We start from the raw sequence: 25793 nt of genomic DNA on the forward strand, positions 1-25793 counted from the left end.
ACGAATCTATTTCTACTGTTGATATATTTACCATTCAAGTTTTTTTTGTATTCATTATTTCATTCTATATTTAATTTGTGTGCAATGCCTTGTTAACAGGCTGCTGTGATAAAACAATTTCCCAATTTGGGATCAACTAAGTATATCTAAAATAATAATCTAATTCTGCTCTCAGAGCACGGATCAGTGAGCAAAGCAAGGGACTGTTACAGTACTTCAGATAATGCGTGACTGAACAACAAATAACATTTTTGAATGAAAACTGAGAAAGACGGAACAAAACATGACAACCTAACACAGGCAAAAAGTATTTTTAATTTACATCAACAGTGAATATATGTTAAACTACTATATAACTAATCTACTATATTACACCAACAAAAACAGACAAACTTATTTCACAGTATCAGGATATATTTAGCCTTCTCATTCAACGACAACCTCAATGGTCAGAACAATAACCGACATGAACATTAAAGTGCATTTCAAGTGTTCATGATCTCTAAATCACACAACATGTTTTTGGTTTTCCATTGAAATGAATGACTTCCTGCATCACCACAATGAAACAAAGGTTAGTCTTTTCTTTCTTTTCCAACCCTTTAGTATGACTCCTATAGTAACATGTTGTGCTTCATACCTGTAAACAGCAGGGGGCAGTACCATAAAAGGAGGCCAGTGCTGTCTGAGGGTTCTGTACCAAGGCTGAGCCTGACTTCTTCCACACAGGAAGTCTGGTCCAACACATCCTCATCATTTTTAAATGCTCAGCTTAGGACCACATTGGAAGATGAGTTCAAGTGGTCCAAAAGTGAGTAAGGACAATCCTGTTTCTGCACAACTAGACTGCTGGAGGTGATAATGTGCATACATGAAATATAAAAAAGGTAGGAGCTAGACAATGAAATAAAAACAAATGAAGGCAAAGGTGTTAAAGCACTGTTAGCAAACCGGCGACACAGAAAACAAAGTAACAGAAATGCATGCAAAAGGATCTGAAAACAATAAACCATTAGTCAAAAAGTGAATGTATGTTCCTGAAGCTGTGAACGCAGCAGCCAAACCCTTACAGTGAACACACCACAGTTACAGCGGTGTGGAGGAGGAAAAGGAACAATTGTTACCACATCTTTTATCCCAGCCAGGGTAACGTAGTCAGAATAGTCCTTTCATACTTCCAGAGAGCGCTGTGGTTACCACTCAAAGAATGTGGCTTGCTCTCACAAAGGCTGAATCTTAAAACTCATCTCAATTCCTCATCATTATGCTCTCCTTTTGGGTTGTTTTAAACAAAGAAGTCATATTTCAGATTCAGCCGACAGTCTGCGTGCCAGAGGTAGAGTTTTATTTTCTCCCCTGCCTCAGCCTATCCGGTGTTCATGGTGTTGTAGGAGGGCTGGGCGCCCGGCTCCAGGGGCTTCGTGGCCTCCTTCTCCGTCAGGTCTTTGTGTCCGACCTCCACCATGGGCTCCCTGTCCTCCTCCAGGTCGGACTCCTCGCAGCGCGGCAGCTGCAGGAAGGTGGTCAGGCCGTGCAGGTCGGCCATCTTGTGGAAGGTGCGCAGCAGCAGGAACATCATCATCAGACCCACGAACAGGTAGACTGGGGGGGGGGGGGGGGAAAGAAACTCACTTTACCCTTTTTAAAAAAAAGTTAAATGAATGATAAGAAAGTTTAGGAAAAAAAAGATTATGTGGGTAAAAAGCTAAACAGTTTTACTGCTCCATTTAAAAAAAATGTAATCAACTATTCATTTATGTAAGAAGTTTTTTCAGATTGTAATACTTGTACGCATGTATGTATTTGAATGAACAAAGTAAAAAAGGAAAGTCCAGGTAAACAGTGAATTGACAAAACCGTAGTGAAAAGCTAGAAAAAAAAATTGCTTTTTCAAAAATGTTTTTCATTGCATGGCCTCAAATCTACTTCACTCTTCACTCAGGTGTTTTCCCACAAGCCCTGAAAACAGCAGTCATTAAACCGCTGTTAAAAAAGAATAATCTAGATGCTTCAGTAATGAACAATTACAGGCCCATATCAAACCTGCCATTTCTAGGTAAAATCATTGAAAAAGTTGTTTTTCAACAGTTGAGTAATTTCTTGCATTTAAATAACTGTTTCGATGTGTTCCAGTCAGGCTTTCGTCCAAACCACAGCACTGAGACTGCTCTTGTAAAGGTCTTTAATGACATCCACTTAAACACAGACAGTGGCAGAACTTCAGTGTTAGTATTATTAGATCTCAGTGCTGCGTTTGACACTGTTGACCACAACATATTACTAGACCGACTGGAAAACTGGGTGGGACTTTCGGAAACAGTTCTGAATTGGTTTGAATCTTACTTAAAGGACAGAAAAAACATTGTTGCCAGTGTTCGAAATGGGGGGGAGCCAAGCTCCCCTAAAGGCGGGGGGAGCTCCCCTGAAGGCCGACTTTGAGATAAATAGGGGGAGCCACATATTTGTGTCACACAGATTAGAAATGTTGAGTTTCTGTCAATAAAAGTTCTTGAAATAAATAATAGTCATTCATTTCAGTTTCTGAATATTTGTTTTATATATGTGAAAATTTCTGGGTGTTGCCATCTGTACGTGGCGGCACTGCATTCTTTACGCTACTTATGTTGCTATGGTAACGGTGGCGATGCCGGCGGCGTATTTGAAATGTTCATATTGATATTTTTGTAATTCTGGCTTTGTAACAAAAAATATGGCGAAACAAAAACAGCCAAGCCTCGCAGCTTTTGGATTCACAAGCAAAGGAGTCTAAAAATGACAACGTGAAAGGAACAACTTTTAGTTAGCCAGCTGTAAGCGGCGTTAGGATCGAGTTTGACAGCTCCATACCGAGGGAGAGGCCTGCCGATGCGGCCACAGCCACCGGCGCCCCCTGCACTAGCGAACCTGACGATGCCCATGACCTGCCTTTTAACTGGACACAGAAAAGATTGAGTAAGTGGAATGAAAGGTATCCATGGCTTTTCATAGCCAGGCAAACGAAAAAGCGATCGAGATTTCGGAGATGAGAAAAAAAGATGTCCTACCAAACAAGGTATTGGCAATCAATGTTGATCTAATGCAGGAAACATATACATCTTTCAGGTGTATATGTATATGTATATAGGGCTACCCCGAAAGCAAATGGGTAATTCGAACACTGGTTGTTTCTATAGGTAAATACACATCTGACTTGACAAATATGACATGTGGGGTACTTCAAGGCTCCATCTTGGGGCCTCTTCTCTTTAACATCTACATGCTACCACTGGCTCAGATAATGAAAAACAACCAAATAAGTTACCATAGCTATGCAGATGACACACACACAATCATTTCACCAGGAGACTATGCTCCAATTCAAACACTGAGTAAGTGCATTGAACAAATCAATGACTGGATGTGTCAGAACTTTCTCCAATTAAACAAAGATAAAACTGAGGTAATGGTTTTTGGACGTATACAAGTTAGCGCTGAGCTTCAGTCTGCAATGTTCAAAACAACAGATAGAGCCAGAAGTCTAGGTGTAGTCATGGACTCTGACCTGAGTTTCAACAGTCACATTAAAACAGTTACTAAATCAGCCTACTATCACCTAAAGAACATATCTAGGATTAAAAGACTAATGTCACAGCAGGATTTGGAAAAACTTGTCCATGCTTTTATCTTCAGTAGACTGGACTACTGCAATGGTGTCTTTACAGGTCTCACTATTAGAAAGATGCAGCTAATTCAGAATGCTGCTGCTCGAGTCCTCACTAACACTAAGAAAGTGGATCACATCACTCCTGTTCTGAAGTCTTTACACTGGTTCCTCACTAACACTAAGAAAGTGGATCACATCACTCCTGTTCTGAAGTCTTTACACTGGCTTCCTGTGTGTCAAAGAATAGATTTCAAAATACTGCTGCTGGTTTATAAAGCACTGAATGGTTTAGGCCCAAAATACATGTCTGACCTCCTGCTAAATTATGAACCATCCAGAACTCTCAGGTCTTCAGGGACTGGTCAGCTTTCTGTCCCCAGAGTCAGAACAAAACATGGAGAAGCAGCATTCAGTTATTATGCTCCAAATATCTGGAACAAACTCCCAGAAACCTGCAGGTCCGCTGCAACTCTGACTACTTTTAAATCCAGGCTGAAGACTTTTCTTTTTGTCGCTGCTTTTAATTGAACTATTCATATCTTAGACTGCACTGTAACTTTTATTCATGTATTTTTTTTCTTTTAATGTTTATTTTTTATCTTTGCTTTTTAATGACTGTTTTTAAACGCCATTTTCTTAATGTCTTTAATTTTTGTAAAGCACCTTGAATTGCCTTGTGTTGAAAGGTGCTATATACATAAACTTGGAGAAAAATATAGTAATTAAGAGAAACAATGCTTATCAGCTAAATGTTCGGCATCTTTAAATTGAAGATAAACAGAATTATGAGATAAATGTAAATTCATATTCTTTTTAAATGTCGGTTTTATTTGTGAAAATTATTTAGAAAAAGACAGAAACTACAATGTTATTCTATGTCATGTCTGCTCCATTCAAGATTGCTTAAACTAGGAACATGTGGACACTAGTAAAGAGTTAAGGAATTAATGTCCAAGTTTGATTTATAATAGTCAGTGACTATTTGAGTAAACCCATTTCATCTAAAGAGGAAGACAAAAGTGCCTCAAGTTGTTTGTTATTTCTGCTCTCTTTCTCGTGTTTCCCTTCATGAAATGCCACGTGGTTTTCTTCTGTCACATGAATGCAACAAACTGCCACACACAGAGTCCGGTCGTGGACAAAGGTCCCTCACTGTACTGCAGGACAACAACAGTGTAGGATTACAGCAGCTGCACAACATTACAGTTACTGTGGGAGGTGTACAGGAAGTGAGGAAGGGGAAATCCATCAGTAAAGTCGAAGCCACGTTAACAGTAAGCCTTGATGCAAGCTACCTGGAATTAGATTTAAAGAACAACAGATCACCTCCTTTTATCACTTGTAATCCCTCTTCCCTCTGTGAAGCACTCATTCTAGTGAAAAACAGAACATGATGAGTTCAAGGATTTAGGCTGTCTAAACTCCGAACTACAATCTCAAAGTATTTGCCTCTCAGCAACACCAGAAATTATTTTCCGGAAAAGCCTCTAAAAAAGGTATTTTGAACTTTGCTTGGTCAATCTTATGTTAAGGGAGTTTTAACATGGTTGTGCCCTTTTCATTGCAACACTTCAGGATCAGAATACATTTCATATGATGACAATGTAGGGATTATTGTTGAGAAATTTTAGGAAACAAGAGTTTCAATGTTTAATAGGATTTCCACTTCCTACAAAAATGATGGCTGGTAACCGGTGAATCATATTATCAGAACACAAAAACACTTGGCCAAGTTGGAGAAGTTGGCCATCATTACCACTACAGCAGGGAATGTGCATACAGGAATGCATTTATTCACATATGATCAGATTGAGCACTTCAGCTGGGGAAACATCAGTTTCATGAGAAGGCCACACTTTACTAATCCCTAATCACTAATCCTGCAGGAGCGCGTGGGTTAATGTGACTCTACATCATCATTATATAATACAGCCTGAGGTATGAGAAAACAACATGGCTGCACCGTATGAACTGCCAGGCCTTACTGAAGTCAAGGGATTATCCGAGGACACAGACGGAGCAAAATACAGTAACTTCCTGTGTGAACATTACATCTGAATTGGGATTTCCCAAATGTAGGTCCATTCAGGAAGAAGTGTAGCAGAGACATACTTAAGTCCTAAATGACCACAGAAACCAAATGTTGAATACCCAGCAGATCACAGTTATTTATAAAGGTTGTTCCAGAGTTTGCTTGATATTCTCTGTAGAGCTCTCTCTGACTGAGACCACAAATAACAAAACAGCATGGCTACATTTGGACAAAAGGGTAATTCAAGCCCTGATTCAATTAGAGAAAACACCCACACAGATAGTGAATAACAAGAGCAGGACTATGAGAATAACCTCCATCATGTGACAGGGAAGGCTAAATCTAAAAAAAGAACAAAGAACCACTGGGACCCTGTACAAGGCAAGGCAAGGCAATTTTACTTATATAGCACTTTTCAGCACGTGGCGATTCAAAGTGCTTTACAGATTAAAAGCAAAATACATTTAAGAACAAATACAGCATAAATACATTATTAAAAAGGCATTTAAAAACAGGCATAATAAGCAAAGGTAATGAAATAAAAATAAATAAACACAGCAGGTACAGAATACATGACTAAAAGGCATACTGTAGTGTGAGTATGGGCAGCTCAATTAAAAGCAGCGGCAAATAGGTGCGTTTTTAGTCGGGATTTAAAAATAGGAATTGTTTCGGCGAACGTGCACAATTTAGGCAGTTTGTTCCAAATTGTTGGGGCATAATAACTAAAAGCTGCTTTTCCATGTTTAGTGGTTATTCTCGGAACAGCGAGCAGACCCGACCCAGAAGACCTGAGACTCCTGGCTGCTTCATAGTGATGGAGAAGGTCGTCTATATACCTCGGTCCTAAGCCATTTAGTGATTTAAAAACTAGCAGTAGTATTTTAAAATCAATTCTTTGGCAGACTGGAAGCCAGTGTAATGATCTCAGAACCGGAGTGATATGATCTACTTTTCTATTGTCAGTGAGCACTCGAGCAGCAGCGTTCTGAATCAGCTGCAGCTTTCTAATAGATTTTTTAGTGAGCCCTGTGAATACACTATTGCAGTAGTCGAGTCTACTGAAAATAAAAGCATGGACAAGTTTTTCTAAATCCTGTTGTGACATTAGTTTTGTAATCCTTGATATATTCTTCAGGTGGTAGTATGCAGACCTAATAACTGTTGTAATGTGACTGTTACAATTCAGGTCTGAGTCAATCACTACACCCAGATGTCTTGCTTTGTGAGTTACTTTGTAGTCTGCCGACTGAAGCTCTGCGATTACTTTTAAATCGGTCCTTCTTTGCTCCAAAAACAATGATCTCAGTTTTTTGTTTGTTCAGTTGGAGAAAGTTCTGAGTCATCCAGTCAGTGATGTGCTCAATGCACTTGCTCAGTGTTCTAATCGGAGAGTAGTCTCCCGGTGTAATTTTAAAATAAATCTGGGTGTCGTCTGCATAGATGTGATAGCTTAGATCGCTCTTTTTAATAATTTCAGCCAGAGGTAGCATATAAATATTAAAAAGCAAAGGTCCTAAGATGGAGCCTTGAGGAACCCCACATGACATATTTATCAGGGTTGATTTGTAATTGCCTATTGAGACAAAGTTTGTTCTGTCCTTCAAGTAGGAGCTAAACCAGTTTAGAGCTGTTGCTGAAACTCCCACCCAGTTTTCAAGACGGTCTAGCAATATGTTGTGGTCAACAGTATCAAAGGCAGCGCTGAGATCTAATAATACTAACACTGATATTCTGCCACTGTCTGTGTTCAAATGGATGTCATTTAAGACCTTAACAAGTGAAGTCTCAGTGCTGTGGTTAGGTCGAAAGCCCGACTGAAACACATCAAAACCATCAGTTAAAAACATGAAATTACTCAACTGTTGAAAAACTGCTTTTTCAATCAATTTGCTTAAAAAAGGGAAGGTTTGATATTGGCCTGTAATTATTCATTATGGTTTTGTCTAGGTTATGCTTTTTTAGGAGCGGTTTCATTATAGCAGTTTTCAGGGCCTGTGGAAATACACCTGATTGAAGAGACTTGTTTACTATGTGTAGTATATCTGAGGCCAAGCAATGAAAAACAGTTTTGAAAAATCCTGTCGGGATGATGTCGAGTCTACAGGAGGAGGATTTCAGATGTTGGATAATGTCTTCCAGGTCTTTAGCATTTATCAGACGGAATTGTGACATGGTGTCTGAATTGGCTTTAGGTGGACATAGGGACAAAACATTTGCTGTACCTGATGCAGAGGCACTGACTGCCTGTCTAATTTGCACGATTTTGTCAGTGAAGAAGGAGGCAAAATCATTGCAGGCCCTGGTGGATAGAAATTCTGAGGCTATCGACACTGGGGGGTTTGTTAGTCTGTCGACGGTAGCAAACAAGGCACGTGAGTTGTTTTTATTTTTGGTAATGATGTCAGAAAAGAAAGACTGTCGTGCCTTTTTGTATTTCCTGATTATAGAAACCGAGTTTCTCTTTATATATTTCCAAGTGAACCTGGAGATTTGTTTTTCTCCACCTGCGTTCAGCTTTTCTGCACTCAGTTTTTGCTGTTCTCACAGTCATGGCTTTTCTCCATGGAGATATTTTCTTGCCAGATACTTCCTTTATTTTAATGGGAGCGATGGTATCCATGACATTTGTTATTTTAGAATTAAAATGATCCACTAGCTCATTTACTGAGAAGTTAGCATGGGCAATTGAGAGAGTAAAAATCTGGGCAAACATTTCCTCTGCATTTTCAGTTAAGTGACGTCTAGTGGTTACCTCTTTCTTAACAGTTGTATGGACGGTAATAGAGGGACAGGGATTTATGAAGAGGCACATTTATAGTTATCATCTGAATCATGTCATTTATGAAGATTCCCAAATGGTTGCCAAACTAAGAAATTATTATTTCCTGACCTCTGAGACACTTTTGAATGATTTTCATTACCAACACTATCAAAATGTACCACAACACGTGTATTCTATTGCTTGCTCCTAAAATGGATCAAATATAAAGTTCCAAAGATGCTTGAATACTAAAGGGCATATTTAAACTAATGCTGTCAAAATGTTCGCGTTAACGGCGGTAATTAATTTTTTTAATTAATTGCATTGAAATATTTAACGCATTTAACGCATGTGCAGAATGGCCCGCCCCATACATCCCACCAATGGCAGCGCCAGGGTAGGCTACACCCATACCAAGAAATGGCTTAGCCCCACCATGAAAAATGATGTTAAAGTAAGCAAAATAAAGTCCGCCAACTCGAGCCGAGAATTGCACAGACGGCAGTTAGTAAGATTGATTTCAGTAGCCACTTGTCTGGAACAGTGGCGAGCTGTGACTTTTATACCGATGCCCTCTGACCCCCACCCTCGAGTTATTACGTCACAGTGTATACTTCAGCAGAATATCAAAACAACGGCCCGGGGTGCAAAACGCATCAATGAAAGCGACCCTCTACCACACAAAACAACACCTGTAAATAACCTTATTTGTGTTCTTTGAAATTGAAAAGGATATTACATTGTGTTTGTTACTTTCGTTGTAGTTGTATGTCTTAAATGTAATTTGGCATGCTTTTATTTTGAAGGCGAGTTAACGCTATTGACAGGAAGTTGTTGCGCATTTGCGTACTTGTGAAGCTTTTCTAGAAGGCGGTTAGATCACCGGACGACAGAGTCGGTCTCCGTGTGCACAGACAGGCTGCTGTTAACGTCGGTCTGTACAACGGAATTGTGCCAAAACTACGCCAACCGGCTGCGGAGGGAGACTACCCCCCCCCCCCCCCCTTCACTGGAGAACTGCGCTAAAACAGCTGATCACAACGTTCACACTCTGTGGTCACGAAGTACTCCACTAGCCCCCCCCCCCCCCCCGTCGACTTTCCTGAAGTACTCCCCCATTGATAGAAATCAACACGTAATGAATTAAGACCCCACGGTTTGATGATTGATACAGTAGGTGCTCTTTCATTTTGACACACAGAAAAATGTAATAAACATGTTAAATGGATATATCCGCCTTCTTTCATTTATCTTTCCATTCCCACAACAATATACATAAAGAAATGACATATTTTGGACATAGTTCGAATGGTGATTAATCATGATTAATTCATTTTTAAGCTGTGATTAATCCGATTAAAAATTGTAATCGTTTGACAGCCATAATTAAAAATGTGAAACTCGACACCTGCTGCCAATAGTTTGGGGTCCCACAGGGGTCTATCCTTGGTCCTCTCCTCTTTTCTCTATACACCAATTCACTTGGTTCTCTCTTTCGCTCTCATTGCTTCTCTTGCCACAGCTACACAGATGACACAACTGGTTCTGTGTCTTTGTTTCCCTGGTCTGAAACCCGGGTAGTCGCATGTATTTCTGCTTGTCTGTCTGACATCTCTCAGTGGATGTCTGCACCTGAAGCTCAACCTAAACAAGACCAAACTGCTCTTCATCCCAGGTAAGGACTCTCCCATCCATGACCTGTCCATCAACATTGGCCCCTCTGCTGTTACCCCGACTCAGACTGCATGGTACCTAGGTGTGACACTGGACGACCAATTGTCCTCCACTTCTAACATCGCTGCTACAACCCGCTCCTACAGATACAATCTGTACAACAACAGGAGGATACGTCCCTTTCTGACCCAGAAGACCGCACAGGTCCTGGTCCAGGTTCTTGTCATCTTGCGCATTGACTACTGCAACTCCCTCGTGGCTGGTCTACCTGCAAATACCATCTGGCCTCTGCAGCTAATTCAAAATGCAGCAGCCCGACTGGTCTTCAACCTCCCCGAGTCCTCCCACACTAATTCCTCCTTCGCTCCCTTCCCTAGCTGCCAGAATATGCTTCAAGACATTTCTACTGGCCTACCATGCTGTAAAGAGACCTGGTCCATCCTAAATCCAAGACATGGTGAAACCATACACTGCAGCATGTGCACTTGGCTCGGCATCTGCCAATCAGTTGCTACTCCCTCACTACGAAGTGGAACCAGGTACACCTACAAAAAGAAGACACGCCATTTTGTTACCCTGACTGCCAAATGGTGGAACAAGCGTCCCACTGATATCAGGACAGCCTACATATCTTCCGTCGCAAACTGAAGACCCACCTGTTTCGCAGCACTAACAATGATATTTGTGCAAACTTCCCTGCTTTGGGACGCCCCCCAGGCAGTCCAGAGATAGTTACCGGACGCACCCCTCACACTGTAACGTCATTAGTCACGTGCTGCGCGCGACCGGTTATAAACAGACTTTCAGCAAGTGAACGGGTCGTTGTGTGTTCCACGCATGACAATATTGCTTGTTTCAAGTAAATATGTAAGCACTGTTCTTGTTGTCCTTAGTTTGAATCTTTATGGTTTATTGCCCTTATTGTAAGTCGCTTTGGATAAAAGCAGCAGCTAAATGCTATGTAATGTAAATAAATACATAAAAACAAATAACCAGCACATCTCAGTTGAGTCATGAGGCTTTACCTAGGTGTGGTCTTCATTGACATGTACATAGCTACAAGAACATCTGAAGCTGATATGAACCATTGATGTTCAAAGTATTTAGTCACAAAAACAAAAAACCTTTTATTACCATTTTTTTTTATTGGACCGATTGTGGTGCAAAATGAAAAGTCAGAGGCCCTTCAATGTGTGATACAAAATTGAAACAAAGCCAATAGTCAAATCATGGATTAGTGAGGTGTCCATAAACATCATTTCTATGTCCCATAGTGGCTATTAGCGGACGTGGCCTCTTTGTGGTTTGGGTTCTGATGATCCTACTCCCACTCCCACAGTTCAACGCAGGCACTAACCAAAGTCCAGCCGGGTCAAACAGTTTCGTGTAGTTTTCTACAGAACTGATGATCCAAATATCTTCATGTGTGGCACTCTGTTACTATTCGTTGAATAAAAGAAGATCATTTAAAGTAAACTTGGGCACTTTTTATATTTAAATATTATGTGTTGACATTTAAAATGAAGATTAGCAGATTAGAGGTGGCGTAAACAAGTAACAGACCTCGCCATTGAGCCATGCCACACATGAATGATGTTACACCAATGATTTCCAGGTTTCAGAAAGCTTATAAAAAACTAAAAATACTTCTGGGCACATTTATTTCAGTTCCATGAAACTCTCTGCAGTCAGGGGAACTCCCAATGAGCACCAAATAAAAAAGTGTGACAGCTAACAAATAACTCAAGAGGACAGTTTCATTTCTAAGGAACCCACCTCTCAACCTGCTCTTCCTGGAAAAAGGAGCAGTGAGAGGTACTATTTCTCACATTGGGGGTGGGAACGGTCAGATTGCCCTCAGAGAACATTCACAAAACATCATTCATCATTAGCCTCTCAAGACAAACTTTTCAAACAGTTCTTCCTCTGGAATATTTATGAAAAACCTTGTAAAAACATCTGCACAGACTAGTCATAACCCCGGCAATATCTTTCCTGTCACGTTGGTTTAAAACAGGGGTGGGAACTTCCGGCCCCCGGGCCGTATACGGCCCGCGAGAGCATTTGGTACGGCCCTCGAGGTAATTTATAAACACACGCAAAAAAGAAAAAAATTAAAGAAATCTAGACTGCAAAATAATTAAACAAGCGAGTGCCTGTTTTTCCTGACAACGGTCATGGTCCTTGAACACAACACAAGCCTAACGTGTCATCACGTGGTATATGTCTCGTCTGACAGGGGTGTAGTTCTGATGGAGAGCACCAGAACGCCACTCCGGGACTTCAACAATTGCAGTACCCATAAGGAGCCGTACACATGCTGCAGTTTCTGCGTGGCTGTGTCTTTAGTTGAAAGCCCAGTGGCGATCTGTTCATCTGTCATACTGAGCATACAGTCAATAACTTTGTTGTTATTAGCATCTGGTTAGCTAGCTATGCTAACGAATATAAGAAGCTTTTTCTCCAACCAGTGAGGTAAAGGCACATCTTTATATGATCATTATAGTTATAAAAAAACAAGAGAATAAAGTAAACAGGTATAAAATGCAATATGACAGTAAAAAAAAGTTATTAATAAACAAGAATATAGTTTGAAAGGAGAGTGATTTGGAAAATATCCATAAAGAAAAAGTAAATCTGCTTACAGTTCTGTTTCATATGGGTGTTGAGAGATGTTTCCATAGATCTCTTCATTTTGCTCTCAAAGTGCACCAGATTGATGCTTTCAACTTCAATATTTAAGAACAAATCTTCCCGGGGGACCATGCCCCCTGGACCCCCCAGAGGAGGTTAGGTCCCCCCCACTTAAATCATGTCCACATGGATAGGAGACTAAGTACATTTGCACACATCTTGTGTCCATATCTTTCTGTTTGGTGGTCATGCCACAACCGTGCACGTGCATACGCGAGTCATGGCAAGATACCTGGATTAAGAGGTTGCTTTTTCTTTGCACAGCATGAAAGAAAGGCCAAATGAATGGGCTGTGATTTTTAAGCAGAGGTCAATAATTTGTACGGCCCTCGGAGGATGTTGAAAAAATTGAAATGGCCCTTGAGAGGAAAAAGGTTCCCCACCCCTGGTTTAAAAGCTGCCTTTTCAGGGGATTTCCTGCTTTCTCTGTGCAACAACAAAATGCTGCCTTTTTCCCCCCTCTCGATGAAGAGGAGTTTCTGCAGCAGACAGATGAGGATCCTGCAGTGAGGTCAGAGTGATCTGTCCACTCCTGACACCTTTCTCTGTGCCTCTGCCGGGTCATCTTTAATAAACCTCTCCTCTGCAGGCATGTAGCAGCTCTGTGTGACCTCAGAGCCTCAGCAGGCTCACTGAGTCATGTGACCATGCTAGTTTTCAATTTCTCACACACCCAGAAGTGCAGCAGGTTTTATATTCTTAACCGACACCTCAAATTAGATAAGAATGTAAAAACACCACAATGACCCAGTGTTAGTTGAACCTTTAGACATGTTTCGATGTTTGAGACTGTAGAAACACATGTTCATGAAAATAAGGGATTATGAGATCAGTTATATTGATAAAGAACTAAATTAATAAATAATAATAATAACTACTGGATTAAGTCAAACCTACCAACATATCCCCAGCAGCTTCAAGCCAGTTCAATAATAAGCAGGTTTAAAACAGAAAAGGAAATGCACCACGAAGTGTGTTGGTTTTAGTTTGAGAGCAGGGTTTGCCAAATAAAAACTTGGTACTTATTTTTCATTTATTAAATCACATCATCAGAAGGAAAAAATGATAAAGAATCATGATTATGACACACCTACGTCAGTATGATATGACCAACTACTATCAATTATTTCCTCTAAACGTTTTTTCTAGTTGTATTGCAGGAAACATTGTAAATATGTGGTTGCCCCCATATGATGTTTTTGGGTTTTAGTGTCACTCAATAGATGCTAGGAATGTGGTTAAAGAAAGTTGCTGTTCCTGTTTTGTCTTTTAAATATTTTAAAAGTGTGTGTTTGGTGAGGGGGGAGGGGGAAGAAAGGAAGGCTAACATTTTAGCTCATGGGTGTTAGCTTAGCTGATAACATTAAACTACTTTACTAATTAGAAATTGCCCTGTGGAGTTCTTGTAAACCAAATAAAAGTCATGTTCACATAAGGTGTCACAATAATACACTGTGTATCCTCGGGCCTAACGCATGTGTTGAATACAGTTTGTTTCTGACTGATCAGCAACTGAGCTGCCACACGAGGTACACAAACAAGAATATTATATAGTATCCATTTACTCTGTATATTACAGATCAGATGGCAACAGTGTTTACATTACACACGTAAATGAATTTCTTCAAACTAGTGACAGGCGGTAGATAGCACCTGAAATGATTTGTCTCATTGCTAGCTAATGTAACTGCAGGATTCTCTGCCCCTCTGGGTTTATATCCTCATGATTAATTGCCCTTATTGGAAGTTGTTTGGATAGAAGTGTCAGCTAAATGTAATTTAATGATGCGTAGACCACAGCGTTGCTAGCGTAAACACATGTGACTCACCTGAAACCCAAGAAGTGGCAGCAGGAGCACATCCCAGACTCTGCACTGCATTTTAATCAAAACATTTTACAGCCAAGTGTGCAACCATTACTGGAAAGGTAGTGAAAGTAAGTAAGTCAGGCATTTCACTGTTTTTACAATGTCTACAGTATATTTTATTTGTCAGTTCTAATCCCTCAGCCACAATTTAGCATTTAAAGTACATTTGTTTGCCCGAGTAAATGGGGCGGATGGTTACTTCATTAGGTCCGGATCACGATGAGACAACACCTTATCAAACATATATCAGATGACCAAGCCTTAAAATGAGGAAGTGTGTGAGCCTGAAACTGAGACTGTAGAAACTCTAGACTAAACGTTAACCACTTACACACCACAAACAAATGTGCCTAAGTCATGGCTATAGTGAGGATACTGATAGACTGAGAATAGCCTGCCAGTTTTAAAAGTTGTTAAACATTCAAAGGGCTAACATGACTTTAAGGATATACTATGGAATATTATATAATATTCTGAAATAAACCACTAGATTAATACTAGGTGTTTTCTTGAGTTGTGTTTCTCAATACTTTCAAACCTAGAGAAATATGTCATTTTAAATCAACTTGGTTGTTTCTAACTATAATTTAACAGGATGAAGGATTTCAGTCAGTAGACATCAGTATGCTATGTTTTTAGAGAAACATTCTGAGCAAATGTTAGCCGTTAGCTAGCAGTTAGCCTAACCAACTTATGTCTGCCGAACTGCATCAGGGAAACCGATTTGGAACGTGAAGTTTTTGCTGGGCTGCCCCTGGCCAACTTGTGGCCCCACGCAAAGGTGTTTCACGAGGCCCCACGGGTCTGTGTCGCAAGCATTGACGGGGGGGGGGGGGGGGGGGGGGGGGGGGGGGGGTCTACTAGTGGAGCACGCTCGTGTGCGCTGGAGCCTCGCAGCAGGGAAACTGTTGCGCGCATAATTGCGCATAAGATGAATTGCGCCGCATTTGCACATGCGGTGAGGCCCCCTCCACAAGGTGATGCCCCACGCAGTCTGCGTGATCTGCGTGTAGGGAGGGGCGGGCCTGCGTTTTTGTTTGACACCTCTGTGTATAATTTGGCTCCCGGTGCAAACCTCCTGAATCAGCGGCGCCGGATTCATTTCAGAAGTGTGGGGTCCAAAAAGTGCGTGTGTATGTGATGGTCAAAGAAATGCTAAATCTACAGGCACTAGCGGATTGGTAATCACTCCGCCTCTGGCTACAGGCATGGCCGTATCCACCATTGAGGTAATTTTTTCAAGGTGTATATAATAAAAGTCGTGAAATAACTGCACATAATTAAAAGGGTTCCTTGTAGTAGTTACATTTACTGGCAGTGGGGCGCTGCATAACTACGTAGTCTATATTAAAGCAAACAGAAGAAGACAACATTAATTCATGCACTCAAGCACTTTTTTTGAACACACTCTGAAAATTAGACTTTTCGTGGCTGTCCAGGGCACTTTTTCCAGTTATTAACTCCGGAATTTATAAAGCTGTCATCTCCACATTTGGAGAAAGTTACAAGCCGTTTGATAGCAGCAAATCTGCATATTTCACAGAAGGTTCGTTTAGTGGTTTTGCAAAGAATTAACCACTCTGTTTTTGTACCATTCTGCATTGAAGTACCTTTCTCTTTGCCCAGACGATCTAGCGGTCTCTAGGGCTGCACGATTTAAAAAAAAAAACATTTAAAAAAAAAAAATCTAATTGAGATTTTTCTGACAAACATTGCGATTCGATTTGCGATATTTGTTTTTAAGCGACCCAACGGAGGTTTATTGTAAAATGCGGCCATATCTCCGGCTAGGAAGGTCGCATCAACATGCTCCCGTCTCTAGCACCCCCGCAGCCCGAGCTACGAGTGAAAGAACTAAACTTACATGAAACTTACGTTGGGTTGCTTTAAAGTCAAGCTTCAGTTTAAAGTGGACCTATCATGCTATATTGGAAAAATATATTGTAGGGCCATACTGTACCTATACAAAACATGTCTGTGAAGTTTTTTTGCCTAAAATACCAAACAGTTCACCCATTGTAGCCATGCCTCATACTGCTCATACCCCTCTTTTGCAGCCCTGTTAGAGAAACGTGGATTTTGGGTCCTTAGCTTGAAAGAGGAGGCGGAGCTAATGCCTGATCAGAATTCTACCGGAGATAAAGTTAAATTCTGCTGTGATAAAACGCCATCCTGTTCTAAACCACATGAAGGATTATTTCTGAAACAGTATGGAGCTCAAATGCTTTTTCTCTTGTGGGTTTATCACAAGGTGAGTTCCTTTTTTTATTTCCTGCTTTTTAAAAACACATGTGCTCTACAGTACAGGTTAGCTCTGAGTGTTAGCGAGGCTTGCTAATGTAAACAAAGACGAGATTACGTCCAAAACACGTCAGGCATTGTTTCTGATAGCAACTTTCTGTGGGTCTGCTGCCGATTTGACGTCATATCGGCAGCAAATCTGTATCCGCTCGTTGTACCCCTGTTTTAAAAAGATTTGGGTACGGAGGAAAAGAGAGAGGGTTTTATTTTCTGATGCTGCGTGAGTTCCCCGACGCACCGGGGACACATATTTATGTATAAAAGACATCACAAAGTGCATTTTGCATGATAGTTCCCCTTTAAGATTCACCCTGTAATAGATGTAAAACATGTGATGGAGCATCACTAACCTGACTCAGATGGTTTGTTTCACCAAACCATCTAGGAAAGCTCCATTGGAAGTCATTTGGAAAGGGCAGGCACTTTCAAAAATACTTGGCAGGTGATTGGATCAGTCTGTCTACCACCTTCTAAAACGTTTTTTAAAAAATCGCAGGCTTTGCGATTTGATAATCGCATCATTTAAAATAAATCGCGATTTCCATTTAAAATCGATTAATCGTTCAGCCCTAGCGGTCTCCTTTTTTTTCCTACAATTAGCTGTGCAGCTTTACCCGTCTCAATGTCCCGACAACAAACCTCCACGCAGTCGGAACCAGCCTGTTTCGGTTCAACGATGCCGGCGGTTTTGACAGTCTCAGCGGTCGCAGAGCTGCTGCTTTGGGGTTCATCTGGCTGCGCTGGTTCTAGGGTTGAAGGGCCAGGCTCCGGAGTTGTGGATGTCAGGCATGTGACATGGAAGTTGTTGAAGTTCAGTTTTGTTTGACTGTATTTTCTTTTCTTATGCGCTGGTTCTTTTGACATGTTTGCGATATCAATAGCTACGTTTATCTAGATAGGTTAACGGCTTACACAGATCAACGTAACAAAGAAACAAATGTAAGCTTTTTCATCGTATTGTCATACTGATATTTTGTACAAACTGTAAAGTCCACTGAGACAAATGTAACATTTGTGATATTGGGCTATATAAATAAACATTGATTGATTGATTGATTGATTGATTGATTGATTGATTGGTTGTAATGTACACTGGATACATTTGAATGGTGGGACAATGTCCTCTTTGATTGGATTAAAATGTACATATTCTTCCTGTTATGTGTGCCTGCTTTATTTTACCTAATGCAATATATGAGAGCCTCTGTCGCTGAGCCTGTAGCTAATGAGATTGTCTTATCTGCTCAATTTGCAAAAATAAAAATATATACACAGCTAGATTAGATCGTGTTCTTTTTAGATGCGACTATAGAGTAGAGGGGAATTATTGAAACGGGATGTAGTGTTCCGCTGCATCCGCCACTGTGAAAATGTGGGGCAGGGCTGTAAAGTGGGGGGGGAGCAATGGCCCCTTGGCCCCCCTACTTCCGGCGCCACTGTCCTGAATGCCTGGAGCTGAAGTTGTCAGAGAAACAAGCTGAACTAACAATAGCAGCAACTGGGCTCCTGGCTGTCCGTTTTGTGAGAAGCAAAGTTGGTGAAACCCTGAGATTTTTATGTGAAAGTACTTTTTTAAAATGTTTATTGAATCTGCTGGTCAGTTTGTGGACTCATTAAAGAGGAGACCTCTGCGGAAAATGTGGCTCCTGCTAAAAACCTCCCAAACCATGAACAATTAAGTAATCCTAACTGAGAGCAGACTGCAATGACAAACTTTGACAATCCCACACTACCTTACGACACCAAAAAAACTCTTGTTCTTGTAAGATTGAGAGCCCCTAGTGGCCGAAAATTACGTTGTAACAATTTCGATGTTCTTTGGTTAAGTCTGTTCCTGTACAGTTTTATAATAATATCTACGGTTTGGCTGAATTATAGTTGTGTAAATGGAGAACAACATTTCTGATGTAGGAAGGAAATATTAACAGCTGCACTCACCCATGACAGCGACCTGGTACAGCGACCTGTACTGCTGATTGGGCTGCGTTCCCGGGACAAAATCTCCCAGTCCGATAGTGCACAGAGAGATGAAGCAGAAGTAGATTCCATCCAGGAAGGACCAGGACAGCTCCACCGTGCTGAACACGGCCGCCGGCGCCACGAAGAAACACATCACCACCAGGATCAGCAGCAACAGGAAGTGGACGATGGTAGCAGGCCGAGGCTCCAGGCCGGAGCGCTGCAGCAGCCCGACGGGGGCGAGCACCAGGGGGAACATGATCCTCTGCACGCAAGCCGTGAGCACCAGCATGGTGAAGGGGACCCCGATCAGGGCGTAGAGGATGGAGAACGCTTTACCAGTGTCTGACAGAGGAGTGGTGTGACCATAACCTGCAGAGGAAGGAAGAGGAGAGGCACAAGAGGAAGAACATTCAAATGGTGAAACATCGGGCAGTATTTAAATTATCTGTAGATGTCTTAAAGCCTTGAGCCCTGAGACAGACGGATCCTTATTTGTTTTACTCCAATTAGATACAAATGTACACACATATTCTTTATGATATACACTTTTCCTACATAAGGTTTTTGTTTTAAACCAATGCAATATCTAGGAAAGCAACATTTAAAATTGTTACCCTTGTATCATGGTTATATGGAGCCCATAAAAAGGGACATGGGGAAAAAAAAGAGAAAAAAAAGAAAGTCAGGATAACGGATTCGTTTCTCGTGCGCACGAGAAACGAATCCGTTATCCTGACTTTATTTTTTTTGAGAAAGTTACCGATGCACCAAGGAGGAAGTGGAACACACAGGAGACATCCATTTCATTGCAGACTGTTATCTTTACATGGGGAAATGACAGTGCATACATTATTTGAGATATATTTTGAACTCGGACTTAATTTTATGGACATTTCGGCCAGGGGTGTAGAGCCCCACACACACACACACACACACACACACACACACACACACACACACACACACACACACAACACACACACACACACACACACACACACACACACACACACACACACACACACACACACACACACACACACACACACACACACACACACACACACACACACACACACACACACACACACACACACACACACACACACACACACACACACACACACACACACACACACACACACACACCCACCACCAATTTATTTTCACAAATTGATTAAAGCCAATCTTAAAATGATTAAACAAACGCCTGTTTGAGACTCCTCAGTGCACACAAACACATAACTTGGTAAAATAAATACGGAAATGTTATTGATCACCACTCGATTATGTTCTCTTGATAAGAAATGTATTCTCATAAATGATGCGGTATGCAGAAGGACAGAATTACTTTAAAAGGGGACCTATCTTTTATACATGAACATGTGTCCCCGGTGTGTCAAGGAACTCACCAAGTGTCAGAAAACACAACCCTCTCTCTTTTCCTCCATTACCCAAATCTCTAAAAACGGGCTTTAACGGATCTGATACAGACTGATCCAGATTTGAAATATCTCCGACGTCAGAAACGAGGAGCTCCGCCTATATGGGCAACTCTCCACCTATCGGGGGAATGGGGGGTTGCCGTGGCATGGCAACAGCATGGTAACATAACGCTCGTGCCTCGCCCCCCTCCTTTGCAGGCCGTGTGTTTTTCATAGTGGTTTGCTTTAATAGCACAGAAGCTCCTCTGTGTGATGTCATGACACAGCAGTATTTTGGTACTTGGACTCTGGCAGTGCCGGTCCCAAACTCCAAAACTTTTGTCAAGCCACAAAGTTCATGTCTTACCAGGTACTAAATGACTCAGCATTTGGCCAAATACAAGATCCGATATAAACTAGTTCTATCTTTAATTGTATAAATCTAATCATCTGTTGATTCTGAGTGATACAATTGTGCACTTTTGTTTTAACATGTATATTGATCCATACACAGAATTTAGTAGTTGTATTCATTTATATGTACAAAGCTGTTATGCGGCTCAAATCAAAACTTAAAATCAATGTTCTGTAATGAAAAGATAAATATAAAAATACTGTCTTTCTTTCTTTCTCGCAAGCAGTAAACTGTGCACATTTGCAAGTAGGCCCTGTGCATCACTCTGCTTCACACAACATCCTGTTTCAACAAGAAACGCTTCAAGGTAAGGTAGCAGTTCATTGTGACCTTTAGGATGACAAACAAAGCCATAGATACAGGCTACGCCTTTATATCTGGTAAATTAGAGTACATTCTGCCATGATAATCTGAATTAGTAACACTGAACGGCTCTGTGGCCACGCTGCTGTTGTTGCACTGGACACCTCACACAAATGAATATAAACTAGTCAGTTGCAAATTAGGTAAAGACAATATTTGCAAAATAAACGTACGGTTATTTTGCATGAGAGAAAGTTCTTGATCTTATGACCATGCCGCCGACCCTCGGGACTCAAGTACAGAGACTTCAGACAGAGGTTATCTCAGAGCAGTGTTATCAAAAGTGCAAGGCTTGGCTATATACACCTCTCCATAACATCTGATGAGAATGGTAACCGATCCCATGGTGGGTTAGATCTTAATGATTGTACTAATGTAGCCAAGGGCATTAACACAAAATGCCAGTGATCTCCAGTGATTTAACATTTCACTTTTGTGAGGAACACTGAATCCAACAATTTTCATGGTGCAACTTGATGTCGTATTTTATTCCACCCACATCTTGCCATCTCCACTCCATAAAGCAATTTCTCATCAATGTGAAGCCTCTGGGCATGAGGGTCATTTTCTCAGACATTTTACAAATGTTTTACAGACTGGGTAGTATTCCTCCTCTTGATTAATAATCTGGGCTTCATGAGCAACATTTCGTTTCAAAAAGGCACTCGTTCAAGTTTTCAAGCCCTTCAAGTTTACATGCTTCATGATAACACACATACTTGGCAGCATTTTTTTATTGTAATCATTTCCTGCAAAATGCTGGGTTAGTAATGCCACCGTTCACGCCTCTGGAGGGGATTAAGGCAATTCTCCTTCAAAATTCCTAGCAAAATATATCTATATGTGAAAATCAACAAAGAATGGGAGAAGGATCAGTAAAACTCCCATGTTTGATCCTTCACAGCATTCTGCACAGACAGACTTCAACTGTACTGACAATTAACTATTTTTGAAGAACCGATTCAAATCTTATAAACAAAAAAAAAAGTTGAAACGGATGATACTTTGAAGTGATCTTGGGGAGCATTTACTCTGTCCTAAAGGTCAACAAACACACCGATCACTGATTATGTGATGATGGTGTGGAATATGTGGCTGTGCAGGTGTGTGAGTAGTTCAGGGACACCACGACGTTACTGCTGCAGAGGAACTGGATGCTACCATAAAAACCTCTGATGTATAACAACCTGCTCTCACACAGCTGCACTCGTCACTTCCTGTATAATCAGGTCAGGCCTCAACATACAGGGTTCTGTGTACTGGGACTCAAAATACATAACGGAATCAGACTGTGTCGGAGGGGAGACCGGGGGTGGTTTTAACACTGTGGCTTTACCAAAATAGGGTGACAGGAGGGGCATCAGACCACTCCCTGAAGTAATTTCTTCGACAGTCTATATTTTGAACCTGTTATGCTGAAATTAGAATGCTGTAACTTGTATTAGATTAGAGAGTAGTTTCTTAGGTAAAATGTATGGTATTTTATAAATGCTAATTTCAAACCACCTACAGTTCTACAGCTAGCTTAACATTGTCTGACTCTGCTGAGTTCAATGACAACTTCTACATAAGTCTATGCCAAACAGTTCATAAATTATGGAAGAAGGTGGGGCTTAACTTTAGGGCGCAGGGCTAACGCAAACCAATGAAACAGGAACTCCGTAGGGATTTCACAAGTACTTCAGTACCAAATCCATGCTGAAAGGGACTTTTTCTCAAAGTACTGCCAGTATCATGTTGTTAAGGTAACGCCAGGACATCAGACTAAAGACGTCCCGGGGGCGTCTATCATTTTTCCAACTCAGTTGAGATATAACCACCCCCACTTTCGCACTAGCGTAGATCTTGCGCGACTGCGTCATGGATGTATAAAGAGAACGTGCAGTGAAGTCCCCATGTTAACAATGCTGAACTACATCACGTCAACTCTATCTCAGAATAAAACCTGATGTGGGCTGTCTATCCGACAACAAAGAATTAGCCAACTATCCCTACCCACGGTCCCTCCCCCTCACTTTCTGCCAATTAGAGACAACTTCCTGGCCGCTGAGGCGACAGTGCAAGTGAAGCCATGCTGAAAAACGCAACAGCGGTCATGGGCAAACTGAATATTGTTTATCCATGACAGTGTTGGAAAGTAACAAAGTACATACTCAAATACTGTACTAAAAACAAGCTATTGGGCTACACATTGTTTGCTAGATTATATTTAAATCCAAGGTGAATTGTTACTAAAAGATTATTTAACATTACCTCAGCTATACATAACTGATTGTCTTTCATAAAAATAAAGCGCTATTTTCATCAATCTACTAAAAAGACACTATGAAGCGACAGTAGCTGTCAAATTCATATTTTGTGGGATGAAAACACCAAGGGTGACGCTCTGAAGTTGATGCTTAGTCATGCGGAAGTGGGCTTGGTTGAATCTCAAGGTATATGATGATGGTTCATAGCTTCATTCAGTAAGACACACTATTAGTCAGAGGTAAATGCATGCTGTGTTTACATGTAGCCTTGTTATATTGAGATTTTGGCAAGAAACCTGAATAAAGACAGCTGTTTGAAGGAGATATTTTTACAGCAATAATAGATGTTTGAGGGATAATTATGACCTGTTTGACATTGGAACAAGAACCAGAATGCAAACTAAAATGAATGAGAATATGTTCAAGTCCATTGGATTTATTTTGTATTTGTATTCTACCATGGTATTGAATTAGAATTTTTAGAATGTGGTCTTTCCCTGGTATTGATATCCACTGATGCTATTGAGACACCCTCACCCCGCTGAGACCAATAAGGCCTTTCACAAGAGTCAACTACAACTTGTTCATTAGGTTGGCCATGCTATGTGAACCTGTCTATAGGTTTCTAATTAGCATGAACATAACAAGACAGGTCACACCAACACATGAGACCTCCGATTCACCCTAAAGTTCAGCCTCCTATAATGTGAGCCCCAGACTCGCCACATGACAAAGAGACCTACAGAGCTGCTGGTCACAGATACAAAGTGTCACACATGACCCACAACGATACATTAGCAATTAGATATACTGTACATGTAGAGATAAACATATAGTGCATATTGCAGTGATGAAAAGTAACTACAAAGTAACATTACTCAAGTATAGTACTTGAGTACTTCTTTTGACATACACACGTGTACACTTTAGTATTTCCATTTAATGCTAGTTTATACTACCACTCCACTACATTTCAGAGGCAAATATTGTTCTTCTAACTTCACTACATTTAGTTTAACACTCAGTTACTTTGTAGATATACATAAACATACATTTGTACTGATAAAGTGCAATGCAGTAGCCTACTGTTCTAACATTCTACACAGTATTTCATCATTGCAATACTAAGTATTCAAATTGGTTCCACATCGAGAAAACTACCAAACTAAAATGCTGTTACTCACATGTAGAAAAACAGAATATTATAATACCCAAAATAATAAAACACTGTGAAAAGATCCATTCTGCATAACCAGTACTTTTACTTGAAGTACATTAAGCTGATGATATGTACTTTAGATTATTCTAAATTGGCTATTGTGCAGAATAATCACTTTTACTTTAAGTACATTATGATGCTAATTATTTTGTACTTTTACTTAGGTAACATTTTAAATCAGGACTTTTACTAAAAGTGGATTATTTGAGACCATAGTTCTAGTGTGGATTCATCTAATTTATTATTTTAAATTGTCATTGTTGCAATTGTGTTGTTGTGGGGCAGGATGCAACAGTGAAACTCCTTGTACTTGAAAATGTGAGACCTCAAACTAAATAATGAATAGCTAGTTCGCTCAAAAGTGTCACAAACAACCCGGCCTCCCCCTGTCTGTCACATCCACGACACGTGGCAAAATCACGCCATAAATGGGTGACCAGGATTTGACTTTTGTGCCGTCTCATCTCCAAACATTTGACCCCCTTTATCGGACTGCTAATTGTTGTTTTGTTCATGGAGGAATATGACAGTAAGGTCTTTGTTCTGAGGCTGCGTCCTGAGCAAAAACACCACAAGTGACTTTCAGAAAACTTTTCCTGTGTGTCTCTAGTCAGGGCTGCACTCACCGACAGTGGTGACCAGAGTGTTGGCGAAGAACATGGAGGAAGCCAGGTCCCAGTTGGAGGTGGTGGAGGCGTTTATGAGCACGGAGACGCCGTACTTGTTGGCCGCCAGCACTTTGAGCAGAAAGCGTTCCAGCGCCGCGTCGCTAACGCAGCTCAGGTTCAGGAACTCCTGCTTCAGGTCTTTCATCTTGTTGCGCATCCGGTCCTCCATCGGCCGCTCGATGCTGGAGAACACCAGGGCTCCGAACAGCAGGTAGATGACATAGAAGAGGATGAAGCCTGTCAAGAGCAGCCACGACCTTCCCACAAAATGCATGTCTGCGGACTCCGGGATCACATCTGCTCTCAGGACACCCTCTATGTGACTGCTCTCTTCCTCTCCGTGTGACGGCTGGGGGAACATATTTTGGGGGCTGTCCTAATTGAACTTGAACCCCTCCTGTTCCACCATCCTCCTCCCACAGCAGGGTGTGTCCACAGCAGAGTCCTGGAGCTACATCCTGGATCCTGGAGGAGTCTGTAGCCTCATCCCAATACCCCTCCTCGACTCCTCCTTTCC

General features: G+C 41.1%; 1 protein-coding gene across 1 annotated transcript; it reads right to left on the minus strand.

Moving 5' to 3' along the window:
• Positions 1–295: 295 nt before the first annotated feature.
• kcnk6 (potassium channel, subfamily K, member 6) lies at positions 296–25750 on the minus strand. Its single transcript, XM_034230492.1, has 3 exons — positions 25235–25750; positions 18915–19307; positions 296–1602 (listed from the first exon to the last, which is right to left on the minus strand). The coding sequence occupies exons 1-3, from the start codon at positions 25635–25637 to the stop codon at positions 1367–1369; spliced, it is 1032 nt and encodes a 343-aa protein (XP_034086383.1). The 5' UTR covers positions 25638–25750; the 3' UTR covers positions 296–1366.
• Positions 25751–25793: the final 43 nt, after the last annotated feature.

The sequence above is a fragment of the Gymnodraco acuticeps genome, unplaced genomic scaffold (assembly GCF_902827175.1).
Source record: "Gymnodraco acuticeps unplaced genomic scaffold, fGymAcu1.1, whole genome shotgun sequence".
Lineage (NCBI taxonomy): Eukaryota > Metazoa > Chordata > Actinopteri > Perciformes > Bathydraconidae > Gymnodraco > Gymnodraco acuticeps.